The following is a 13,261-nucleotide window of genomic DNA, read 5'->3' as shown; positions in this document are numbered from 1 at the left end:
GCTTAATAAATGCCATTATTACTATTATAATAATAAAAGAAAGCATTGACACTCTGAAGGCAACTGTAGGGTGGCTCATAAAATAACCACCTGAAGTAATATGGGAATATATAGTGACATAAATTGCTGGCAATCCAGGGGGTCAGGTTTTCAGTCAATACTGTTTAGTCACTAAATACAGAACTCATCCTCTGTTTTTCTGGGGGTGGGAATAGATGCAGTATTTCATTTTTTTGCTTATTTTTATGGCACTTGTTAATTGCTTACTATGTATCAAGCATGATTTTAAGTGCTGGGGAAAATACAAGTTTGGTTAGGTCAGATACACTCCCTGTCCCAAATGAGGTTCACAGTATAAGTAGGAGGGAGAACAGGTACTGAATGCCCATTTTACATATGAAGAAACTGAGGCACAGAGAAATTGAGTGACTTGCTCAAGCTCACAGAGCAGACACGTGGCAGAGCGAGGATTAGAAGCCCGGTCCTCTGACACCCAGGTTCCTGCTCTTTCCAATTGGCTATGCTGCTTGTAATTAAAATGTGCTTACCATTCTGCTCATTGATAGGTGGTTAAAATATAGTACACCTGAGTGACTTTAAAAAGTGCATTGTTAAAAGTCTGATAAAGCATAAAGCAACATCTGTGCCAACCAACTTGTAAAGTAAATCAGATAAAAGCACCTAGAAATTAATTAGTAAATAGTAAATTGCCTGAGACTCTGGGGAACCCTCCAAGTGATATTTTAGAATCCACCATGGACATCTCTGGGCTGTGGTGTGTGGAGATACCAGGGAAAGAAGCATCAGACTTCAGAAGCTGCCAAGAATCCACAAATGCAGCCAGAGGAGTTACCTCAGGAAACCCAGAAGTAGCAAAAACAGCACCAGAGCATTTTCCTGATGCAGTAGAAAGAGGGTTTCTTCCCACGTCTCTGTGCTCAACTCTCTGTTCTTCACCCGGGTGGCGAGACCTGTTTGGTAAAGAGCAGCTGAAGTCGTTGGTTTACTCCCTTTTCAGTTTCCTGCCCTTGGGAGCTGGACATCCCCATAGATCATGGTTCCAGGCCCAGGATTTCTGCAGAGGCCTGTCCTCATGCAGACAGAACTACCCCACCATCCAAGCTCTGGGGTCAGCGGGGGATGGCTTGAGGACTGGAGTCTCCAACATTCGCCTTGCCCCACATGCTCCTCTCCAGGGGAGAGGGTTGGGGTTCAGTAGCCCAGTGACACGGCTCAAAGCTGCCTCTCCACTAGAGCTCCTGGACTTGGGGAGGCAGGTTGGGGGTGGGCTGGGGATTGCTACTGCCAAAACTCACTGTCTCCCCCCCCCCCCAACCCCTGGTATGAAACTAGAATTGGGGATGGTGGAGCTGAGCGGTTGTTGTTACTGCTGCTGTTTGGAGTTTTGTCCCCTCTCTTAGCCTTTCTTTCTCACTGTCTCTATTCTTCCCTCCTCCCCCATCCCACCTTAGTGTGAGAACCCCTTTTGGACCAAGGATCCAATCTGAAATTCTCTTCTGATATCTTCCCCAGCATTTGGCCCATTCTAAGCCTCAGTGACTATGATGGATAATTTGATTGCGATGTCTGTGCCCGACCTCTCCCAAGGCAGGGTCTGCGGGGGTCCTGAGACCATAGGTTGATAGTATCTTGCTGATACCTATTTTCTGTTCCTCGTTATACAACGGGTTACAATGTTGGGGAAACTTTGCATGCGTAAGTGGCATATGTGACCAGATGGTTTGAGACACATCGTATATTTCATCAGAACTGGTAAGATTAAATGTAGATGAAAATTTATTCATAACTTAACTTTACCCACCTTGTTGCCTGACCTTTGTAGGAGTTGCAGGCTGGATATTTCCTAAGCATGTGCTTTGGAGGCCACAGTAGGTGCATGAGTGACTTGCATGTGTTTTTAATGTGAACCACTCATCCCATTGGCACCACACATAGTAACTCCCTTAATCTCCGCATCCTCATGGTGGTTGGGATTATTCTGTGCAACTCTAGGAGCACAACACTGACTGTGGATTTGGTTAATTACTAGTGGTCCAAGTAATTAAGGACATGAGCCCCACTGATGGTTATGGAGATTCGACCCTCAGGCAAGAGGAATGGAACAGAATAAAGCCAAATGGAAGCAAAGTACTGTGTTTTCCTTCTGACAACCAGCAGTATTGAATCCCTGGATTATTTTGGGCTGAAGCTTAAATATTTGGCTCTCTGGTTTATTTAGAGATCCTAAATTTTAATCTGGGGCAGGCAAGAGAAAATGTGAGATCACAGTTCTATATTCTAGCCACCTTCTTTCCCGACTCCCTGAAATGAGAGGTTTGATTTCCTTGTGATTAAGATAATGCAACAGTAGTGTTTTTGTTACCAATTCCTAAATGTTCTTTTGCTTCTCTCTTTCTCTCTCTCTCTCTCTCTAAGCCCCCTCTTTGTTCTGTGGCTTTTCTTTTGTAACTCCTCCAGACTGCAGCTTTGTTCCCCCCTCCTTCACTCCTTTCTGGTCAGGTACTGCTTTACTGCTTTAATATTTCTGCTCAACTTGCTTCTGGTTTGCAAATTCAATGTTTGTACCTATGTGTTATGGGCAATTCAGGCCAATGCATCTTTGTCAGATAGTGTGTTACAGCCAGAAACGTATTCTCTTCAAACTCAAAGTCAATCCTTTGCAGGACTTTAGGCTTATCTAATGTTTGAAATGGTTTCAGGGGGGCTCTTCTGTGGCTTTGGGTTGAGCTTGGGGAAGGGGCAATATGGATAGGCAATAGCTCTTATTAGGCAGGAAATAGGTGTCATAACCTCTTTTCTCTTGCTCTGTGAAAGTTACATTAGTCACAGGCTCTCGTAGAAAGGGTGAGGGCTGCTTGTCATCTATCTTTTGGTCCAGCAACCTGGAGCTGTGCCCTTGACTTTTTCTGACTACCGCAGAGAGTGGTTGCTCCCATCCATTTGGGCAGGACTTGTGAAATTACTACTTATGTAACACCCTTACCCCCAACAACCCTCAGTGGGTGGTAAGTAGGTAATACTATTTTTTTTCTCCCCAACGACCAAACCACAAGATCAAGGTTCCAGTAATGTAGGACAGGTTCTGTTTTGAATCACATGTACTGCTTGGTAGAGTGCATTGCACCCAGTGGGTGCTCAATATATACCTCGCTAGTATCATTAAGGCCATTTATTAATGGTATAATGCATAAAATAGTCTCCTTTTTGTTTGGCCTATTTATGAAATTAATCCTTATGTTTGCAGCCAGAAATTTAGAGACATTTCTAGAGCAAGATAGACTTGGTCCAGATTTTATCCTAAATTAGATTGTGGGCCAATCCTTTTCAGTGTTACAGTTTATAATTGTTATTGACTCTAGCAATATAACAACAGAAACTCTTACAATGATAACCTATGGGAAAAGCCATTTTTCCATTTGTCACTTTGCCTTTTTATAAGTTCTTTTATGTACTGTTTAGGTTATATAAAGTGCTACGCACCTCAGGTGTGTCATTCTCAGAAACTCTTGAAGTGTAATTGAACATACTCTATAATATCAGAAAGCAACAGGCAGGGAAGGTATTGTAAACACATTATGAAACACTGTGGACTGGCAAAAGCACACAGGTTGGAAGTAAATTCCTTTTTATGAACTGGAACAGTCAAGATAAAATTTTTCTTTCAGTCCCTGAATTGCAGGTTTTGCCTAGGATAGACTGTTCTGAATGATATCTGATTTCTTTGTCATCCAAAGAGGCTGTAGTGCAAGGGTAATTCTGTTGGAGGGAAAGAAGTTTAGGTGTACTGTGGGTATCTCTTGGGGAATTTGTTCCACTCTTTTATGATCTGTTTGTGATGGCACTAAGATTATGTAATGATCAATCCCAGTGTGACTGGAGTGTAACTATAAAGGGAGATTTAACTGGAGAAGGGGCTACAGGCAGTTTTACTGTCCCCAGTGGGGATAATTTCCTGTTGAGCCATTGTCAGATGATAGGGATAACTCAGCTGCTTTAACTAGATAAGATTTGACTTCAGGTTTTATCCTGAAATTGTAATGCTTAATGTGATTCTAATTTTTTTTTTATAATAACCTATAAAAACTTAATGCTACAATGATTTCAAATCTCAGGCTCCTCATGTACAAATTAGTTATCTAAAACATTTGGCATATAACTGGAAGGTTTACTTGCTTAAGTGTAACACTAACACAATGGTCTTTCTTGACTCTGAAAACTCCAAAAGAGCTTTTATGGCTGAAATCTGAGACTTAGCCAGGCACGTATCTGCTTAAAAAGTGGGCACTGCTTTCCAGTTTGTGCCATTATTGGTGGTTTAAACTGGAAGGTAATCATTTTTCAATCGATCATTACTGTGCATTATATTAGTATGGATAGTCAGGTGCATAGTTGGGTGGTAACTCTTGTTTCCCTTGTTCGTTTCAGTGTTAAGCCCCAAAATTCTGGGCATAGCCATAGCGCGGTATGATTTCTGTGCAAGAGACATGAGAGAACTTTCCTTGCTGAAAGGAGACATAGTGAAGATTTACACGAAGATGAGTGCCAATGGCTGGTGGCGAGGAGAAGTAAATGGAAGAGTAAGTTACACTCTTCCTCTCACCTCCCTTTATGCGCTACTCATGTTGATTTTCTTTTGTATGGTATTTGTCAAGCACCTACTAATTGCCAGGCACTGAACTAAGTGCTGAGGTAGATAGAGAAGCAGTGTGGCTCTGGAAAGAGCATAAGCTTGGGAGTCAGAGGTCGTGGGTTCTAGTCCCGCCTCTGCCACTTGTCTGCTGTGTGACTCTGGGTAAGTCACTTAACTTCTCTGTACCTCAGTTACCTCATCTGTAAAATGGGGATTAAGACTGTGACCCCCATGTGGGACAACCTGATTACCTTGTATCGACCCCAGTGCTTAGAACAGTGCTGACACATAGTAAGCGCTTAACAAATACCACCATTATTATTACAAGCTATTCAGGTTGGACACAGTCCTTGACCCACATAAAGGCTCATTGTCTTCATCCCCATTTTACAGATGAGGTAACTGAGGCACAGAGTAGTGAAGTGACTTGCCCAAGGTCACACAGCAGACAGGTGGAAAAGCCAGTATTAGAACCCAGGTCCTTTGATTCCCAGTGCCGTGCTCTTTCCACTGGGCCATGTTGCTTCTCTATATGAGTTTGGAGTCTCACCTCCACCCATTATCCATCCTACTGAATGCTGGGAAAGAGGTGTTAACCCCGAATACTCTGCCTGGCACCCAAACTGGACCTGACTGGGAACCTGGAATGATGTCCCGAGTCCTGTAATGCTTCCAAATGAGCATACTGTGTGGTGGAAGCTCCGTCTTCCAAAAGATACCGGACTTCAGTCACAACGAGTAGTGGGAGGAGGGCCAGTGGGTGACTATGTTGAAAGGTGTTTGGTATCCAACCCTCTTGTTTACTAAGGTTTACTTTCCTTTTAGGTGGGCTGGTTCCCTTCAACCTACGTGGAAGAGGATGAATGAATTCTATCTGGATCTTACGTTGTGGAGCAGAGATTTCAGGAAACGGAAAAGTCCCACTGAGCATAATGCATATTAGAAAAGCTGCCTTCCTTCCCTTCCCACCTCAGTGGAGGAATTTCTAGATATGCCTGTGCTGACAGGCTGTTGGCTGCCCAGAGCCACACAGACAACACCCACCTGTCCATTAGCATCATCAGGGACAAGCCCAGATCTTCTATTCCCTTCCCAGAAAAGCCCTGCAGGCACCGAATGGCACACCATAAATAGCTACAATTGGCAAATGCTTCATGATTCCTCCCTATTTTTTTATCAGACTCTTTGATATCAAGAATCGTAGACTTCTTATCATTTTGATTATTTCCTGCACCTACAGAAGATGGTGGTTTTGTCACGCAGGAAGCTTTCAAGAAATGTTCCATGTCACTTGGCTTAAAACATCGATCAAGAGTACTCCTCACTTCACTACCACCTGAACACCTCCAATATGTGTTGCTGTTAATAGAAATTGGTGACTACCGATATTCTTAAAATGATGGTGGTGGTTTTAACTGACTTGTTGATGTTCTACTTATCTTCCTAAGTTATTTTTATGTGAAGACCAGTGATCTTCCCGGGCCCTGATTATCAAATCCTTAAAGCAGTCACTAGTTTTTCCTTTTGGGAGTTTTGTGCTCAAGTCTCTGAAACAGAATTTTCTGGATGGAATCAGGGAGGCGGCAGGTAAAAGATCACCATGGTTACTTGTAAAGAGCTAGATACAGTGGTTGGTCTCCTTAATGTATACTTTTTTGCCAGCAAGAAACACATTGTTTGGTTTTGAAACTGGAAGATCATTGCTTGCCACATCAACGTCAATTCAGATGACTGAAGCATTTTTATTATCACAGCTCTTTGTGAATGCACTTTTGGAAGGTCAGTAGAGAAATACACTTCAGTCCCCATGGCCCTGGATTTCAGGGGCCGGCAAAAAGCAGTCCTCAGTGTTTCAGTGCTTTCTGTACTTTGCCTACCTTGAAACTTGTCTTTCAAACTGCTGGCCATCCTCTTTACCCTCAACCATATGTGTCCTCAAGATGGATATGAACTGTCTAGTAGATGAGAGTGACTTTATTATCCCACTCCAAGTCAGATGAAATGTTGGAACAGTATCTGATCCCGGTTGATGAGGGAAAGAACAGTATTTTGAAAGCTGTGGAAAATCCCGTTTTGAATTTAGAAGTTAAATTTTTGAAGAAGTTATATTGGTAACAGCTCAAAAAATATGAATGATCTATAAACACTCATCTGAAACTTGGGCTGGGATGAAATAGTCTCTCATATTTATGGATAGTGATATGGTGTTACACCTGAACCACATTCTTCCTGGAAGATTTGCCTCTATCAGAGTCTTCTCTCCTGAGTTATCTTTCCAGGAGGTTTACCTCAGAATTATGTTAACTGTGATTGTGTTAGAAACATTACTTGATGGACCCAGAGTATTTGTAAATATGTATAGAAATCCAAAAGCATATTTTGTAAACTGATCTGTACATTAATATAAGCTTGCAGAATGGATATCTTCTGTAATATACAGTATTATTGGCTACTATGTATCTATGGAATGTTTTGTGTATTTTTCTCTGGGGGTAATTTTGTCCAGATAGAAACGTGTGTATACTGTATCATTGTGTGCATTGGATATTTTGGCAAGAAGTCTCCCTACCCTTTAGGATTGATTTTGGCTTTTCATTTTAGCATTTCAAGGGCCTGTTGCTTACCTGGTAGATGGTATTAGAGCCTGTCTAGATTCCTTCTTTTGTACGAACTATCCAGCTGCTTATTTTTTCATTCGTGTTTAATGCCCTGTATTGAAAAGTTCAGTGCTGCATATTCATGTACATTTTGAATACCAAAGACATACTAAGTATTCTAGAACCACTGCTTTTACACATGCTTGGACTTGCCTGAATACAGACTTTGAAATCACACAGTGAATTAGTTCAACTCTTTAATGTGAAATATTATGTAAATATGTCAATAACAATAAACTAGTCATGACATGTTTTAAGTTCACTTGTCAAAGACTGAAGTCTCTTTTCATTTTGAGATTCTTTAAGCAATTGCAGTCAGTCAACTGTACTTCATGAGCACTTACTGCGCGCAGAGCACTGTACTAAGTGCTTGGGAGAGCACAATACAACAATAAACAGACACATCCCCTACCCGCAACAAGCTTACAGTCTAGAGGGGGAGACAGACATTAGTATCGATAAATAAATTACCAATATGTACATAAATGCTGTGGGTTGGGGGCAGGGGGATGAATAAAGGGAGTAGGTCAGGATGACACAGAAGGGAGTAGGAGAAGAGGAAGGGAAGGCTTAGGGAAGGCCTCTTGGAAGAGATGTGCCTTCAATAAGGCTTTGAAGGCAGGCAGAGGGGAGGAGGGAGTAACTGTCTGTCAGTTATGTGGAGGGAGGGACTTTCAAGCCAGAGGCAGGACATGGGTGAGAGGTTGGCTCAAGATAGACGAGATCAAGGTACAGTGAGAAGGTTAATATTAGAGGAGCAGGTTGTAGTAGGAGAGTAGTGAGGTGAAGTAGGAGGGGGTAAGGTGATTGAGTGTTTTAAAGCCAATGGTGAGGAGTTTTTGTTTAATGTGGCGGTGGATGGGCAACCATTGTAGCTTCTTAAGAGCATATCCTTAACATTTTTTGTAGAAAAATGATCCGGGCAGCAGAGTGAAGTATGGACTACAGTGGGGAGACAGGCGGCAGGGAGTTCAGTGAGGAGGCTGATTCAGTAGTCAAGGCAGGAGAGGATAAGTGATTGGATTAATGTGGTATCAGTTTGGATGGAGAGAAAAGGGCAGACTTTAGCACTGTTATGATGGTGGAACTTACAGGATCTAGCGATGGATTGAATATGCAGGTTGAATAAGAGAGGAGTCAAAGATAATGCTAAGGTTACGGGGTTGTGAGACAGGAAAGATGGTGGCGCCATCTACATTGATGGGAAAATCAGGGAAAGGAAGGGTTTGGGTAGAAAGATAAGTTCTGCTTCAGACATGTTAAGGTTGAGGTGATGGGAGGAAGGCAGGAGGAAAAGTGAAACTGCAGAAAGTGACAGATCAGGGCTGGAGATGAAGATTTGGGCATCATCCACATGAAGGTGTAGTTGAAGTCATGTGAGCTAATGAGTTCTCCAAGGGAGTGGGAGTAAATGGAAAATAGAAGAGGACCCAGAACCGAACCTTGAGGGACACCCACAGTTCGCTGGTGGGAAGCAGAGGAGGAGCCCGTAAAAGAATCTGAGCATGAATGACCAGAAAGATAAGAGGTAACCCAAAAGATGACAGCATCAGTGAAACCAAGGTTAGATAATGTTTTTGGTAAAAGGAGGTTATCGGCAGTGTTGGAAGCAGCTGAGAAGTCAAGGAGGATTAGGATGGAATAGAGGCCATTGGATTAACAAGAAGGAGATCATTTGTGACCTTTGAGAGTGCAGTTTCTGTGAGTGAAGGGGACTCAAGCCAGATTGGAGGTGGTCAAAGAGAGAATTGGAGGTGAGAATCTTGATAAAGCAGGTGTAGACAACTCGCTCAAGCAGTTTGGAAAGGAATGGTAGGAGAGAGCAGTGGGGTCAAGGGAGGGATTTTTTGGGGGGGAATGGGGGAGACATGGGCATGTTTGAAAGCAGTGGGGAAGAAGTCATTGGAGAGTGAAGAGTTGAAGATAGCCGGGGGGCGGGGGGGAGAAGTGAGGGGGCAAGTGTTTTGATATGATGCCAAGGAATGGGGTTAGATATACAGGTGGAGGGAGTGGATATTGAAAGAAGGCAGGATATTTCCTCTTCAGATACTGCTGGGAAAGATGGGTGAGTTGAAGAAGGGTCAGGAGAGGGGAGGAAGTGGGAAGGTGAGATTTTAGGGAGACCACACTCAATAGTGTAAGTTTTCTCAGTAAAGTAGGTGGCCAGGTCATTAGGGGCAAAGGATGGAGAGGTGGGGGGCTGGGGGTTTGAGGAGGGCGTTCAACAACTGGAACAACTGGCGAGGACAATGTCCATGGGTGTCAGTTGCACCAACTCACATGAAAGTATTTTGATTAAGAAATAATTATTACTCATATAGCATCTAGCAGAAGGATTGGCATTTCCTCCCATGCATGACAGAGGTGGTAGGCAGGTAATCTTTCTGGGCACAACAGCCCCTGACTGTTGTCTCCCCACCACTATTTATGCTTCTTTCTTGCTTTCTTCACCACTGTTTCTCTCTTACTCTCTAGTGCCCTGCTGACTCTGTGGAAAAAAATCTCTGTGACTCAAGCAATAACCCAACATGTATTGCTTTACAGGAATGGGGACCATGGATGATGAAATGTGCTTGAGGAAAAAATGGTCAATTTAACAAATTCTTCACTTTTTCATGGTATTTGGTAAGTGCTTACTAAGCATTGGGGTAGATAAAAGATATTCATTCATTCATTATTTGAGCGCTTTCTGTGTGCAGAGCACTGTACTAAGCGCTTGAGAAGTACAAGTCAGCAACATATAGAGACGGTCCCTACCCAACAACAGGTTCACAGTCTAGAAGGGGGAGACAGACAACAAAACATGTAGACAGGTGTCAATCATCAGAACAAATAGAATTAAAGCTTTATGCAAATATCAGGTTGGACACAGTCCCTGTCCCACATAGGGCTCCCAGTTTTAATCCCCATTTTACAGATGAGGTAACAGGCACAAAAAAATGAAGTGATTTGCCCAAAGTCACACAACAGACAGACAGTAGTGGACATAGGATTAGAACCCAGATCCTCTGAATCCCGGCCCCATGCCCTTTCCATTAGGACATGGTGCTTCCCCAGTTTTTTGATTAGAAAATTGTTTCCCCATTTTCATCTACCTCTTTCTCAGTTAGAATACTAGTCTTCTCATAAACTAATTTTCTATGATCACACGTCCAGACCAAAAATAACATATACTGAATGTACTAATGAATTTTACTACAATTAATGGACCAAGAAAGGACTGGTCAGAAAGTAAAGACTTCATGTTTTTATCTTCCTCATCAATCACTCAGTGGTATTCAGTGAGTGCTTACTGTGTACTAAATGCTGGGGAAAGTACAATATAGTAAGTAGACATGATCCCTGCACCCAAAGAGTTTGCAATTTATCAGGGGAGCTTAGTAGCGGCTGCAGAAACAATTCCGGCTGAGCCCTTTGAATTTCCAGACATATGGATGGGCTGCTAAGCTTCATACCTAAATCAAGCAGATTGGGCACAGCCCTTTGACATATGTTCTTAGCAGTGATCTTGCATATATCAGTATTGTCAGCTTCTGGATCTGAGTTAAACTAAAATAAACTTTTCTATCCAGCCTGCTGGAGCATGGCAGGTATCTGCTTGCCAAGATTCCATTTAAGGGTGTTGACATTATTATCATATACTAATATTATTATATTTTCTCCTGTGAATCGATGCCTTAGCGTGGCAGGAGAATTTGCATACGCTGATGAAGCTTAGAGCTATGTCATATAGGCCACCCATAATGGAAAGGTCTAAGCGTAAGTCAGATTAAATTCACCTGTGCTGGACAGCAAGAGCATAGGAAATGAATCAATCAATTGTATTTATTGAGCGCTTACTGTGTGCAGAGCACTGTACTAAGCTCTTGGGAAGTACAAGTCGGCAACACATAGAGACAGTACCTACCCAACAGCGGGCTCACAGTCATAGGAGGGTGATAAAAATATTGATCCAAGACAACGGCAGAGACGCAAGTTTCTGCTGTGTAGAAGGCAGCAATGGTAAACAACTTCCATATTTATACCAGGAAAACTCTATTCATTCATTCATTCAATCGTATTTATTGAGCGCTTATTGTGTGCAGAGCACTGTACTAAGCGCTTGGGAAGTACAAGTTGGCAACATATAGAGACGGTCCCTACCCAACAGTGGGCTCACAGTCTAGAAGGGGGAGACAGAGAACAAAACAAAACATATTAACAGAATAAAATAAATAGAATAAATATGTACAAGTAAAATAAATAGAGTAATAAATACATACAAACATATATACAGGTGCTGTGGGGAAGGGAAGGAGGTAAGGCGGGAGGGATGGAGGGGGAGAGGAAGGAGGGGACTCAGTGTGGGAAGGCCTCCTGGAGGAGGTGAGCTCTCAGTAGGGCCTTGAAGGGAGGAAGAGAGCTAGCTTGGCGGATGGGCAGAGGGAGGGCATTCCAGGCCAGCGGGATGACGTGGGCCAGGGGTTGGCAGCGGGACAGGCAAGAACGAGGCACGGTGAGTAGATTAGCGGCAGAGGAGTAAGTGCTCAACAAAGGCCACAAAAGACAAACAAATGCACATCAAAGTTCTTAAGGGGGAGGTGGCGGGGAGCCCGCGCGGCCTACTATGAATACACATACAAGAATGGCCTTATGACAGAAAATGGGATGTTCTGAAGAGGATATGTCCATGTAGTCACTATGAGTCAGAAACGATTCGACTGCATTTGAAAAAGAAAAATAATTATATTACATTATGTTATTATTCCAGTTAATAAGGGAATGTTCTGGGAAATTTTAAGAAGGAACGATATTAGGGAAAGTCTGAAATAACTAAAGGAAGGTGGTCTAATAGAATTATAAGCTGTTAAAACACCATTTTAGAAATGGATGTGAAAGATATAATAATAATGATGGTATTTGTTAAGCGCTTACTATGTGCTAAGCACTGTTCTAAGCACTGGAGTAGATACAAGGTAATCAGGTCTTCCCATGTGGGGCTCACAGTCTTCATCCCCATTTGACAGATGAGGGAACTGAGGCCAGGAGAAGTTAAGTGACTTGCCCAAGGTCACACAGCTTGGCTTGACAAGTGGCGAAGCTGGGATTAGAACCCATGACCTCCGACTCCCAAGCCCAGGCTCTTTCCACTAAGCCACACTACTTCTCTTGTGCTACAGAAAAAAAAAAACAGACAACCATATAGAAAATGTGCTTGGCTAACTGAGAAAGTAAAAGTGGCAAATAGAGTGGGAAAAGTCCTCTTCCAAAATGGAAATCTCAGCTGAGTGAAGGGAAAAATAGCAAAGTCCACGAAGAGTCTCAGGTCAGTGGACTTAGACAATTAGGTGGGTCAAAAAGGAGTTTGAAAAGCATTTTGCAAGGGGTGCCAAAACTAATATTAAAAGATTCTTCAAAATCAGGAGGCTCTTTGGGGAGTTAATGAGGCTAACTAATGATCATAGGGTAAAAGGTTGCACTCAGAGATTAACTAATTTGTTACTGAGGAAGTTGTTCTCATATCCAAATTATTTTTTGTAGCATAATTTGTTACTGCTCTTCTAATAAAAAACATAACCCACAGGGGGAAATTCAGCATGGTTTGTGAAAGGGAAATCATGCATGACTAAAATGCTGAAATTTATTTGAAGGAATCCACATAAGCCCGCAACCTTGGTGTCATCCTTGACTCTGCTCTCTCAATCGCCCCACACATCCAATCCATCACCAAAACCTGCCGGTCTCACATCCACAACATTGCCAAGATCTGACCTTTCCTCACCATCCAAACCGCTATCTTACTGGTTCAATCTCTCATCCTATCCCGACTGGATTACTGCATCAGCCTCCTTTCTGATCTCCCATCCTCCTGTCTCTCTTGCTTCAATCTATACTTCACTCTGCTGCCCGGATTATCTTTGTACAGAAACACTTTGGGCATGTCACTCCCTCCTCAAAAATCTCTCCAATGGTC

At 42.7% G+C, this 13,261-nt stretch overlaps 1 protein-coding gene across 4 annotated transcripts in view; it reads left to right on the top strand.

The window, feature by feature from the left end:
- The window catches only part of VAV3 (vav guanine nucleotide exchange factor 3), a 360,450-nt gene extending 352,871 nt beyond the window's left edge, over positions 1-7,579 (top strand). For 2 of the 4 annotated variants that reach the window (XM_038744664.1, XM_038744663.1), the window contains exons 26-28: positions 2,437-2,520; positions 4,447-4,598; positions 5,477-7,579. In XM_038744664.1, the coding sequence (XP_038600592.1) occupies positions 2,437-2,520; positions 4,447-4,598; positions 5,477-5,518 (278 nt within the window). In that variant the 3' untranslated portion in view covers positions 5,519-7,579. The remainder of the gene's footprint in view (positions 1-2,436; positions 2,521-4,446; positions 4,599-5,476) is intronic. The other 2 variants (XM_038744665.1, XM_038744666.1) reach the window with 2 other exon arrangements.
- Positions 7,580-13,261: the final 5,682 nt, after the last annotated feature.

Source organism: Tachyglossus aculeatus, chromosome 4, assembly GCF_015852505.1.
Source record: "Tachyglossus aculeatus isolate mTacAcu1 chromosome 4, mTacAcu1.pri, whole genome shotgun sequence".
NCBI classification, from domain to species: Eukaryota; Metazoa; Chordata; class Mammalia; order Monotremata; family Tachyglossidae; genus Tachyglossus; species Tachyglossus aculeatus.
The sequence above is the reverse complement of the archived record's forward strand: the minus strand, read 5'-3'. Positions and strand labels throughout refer to the sequence as shown.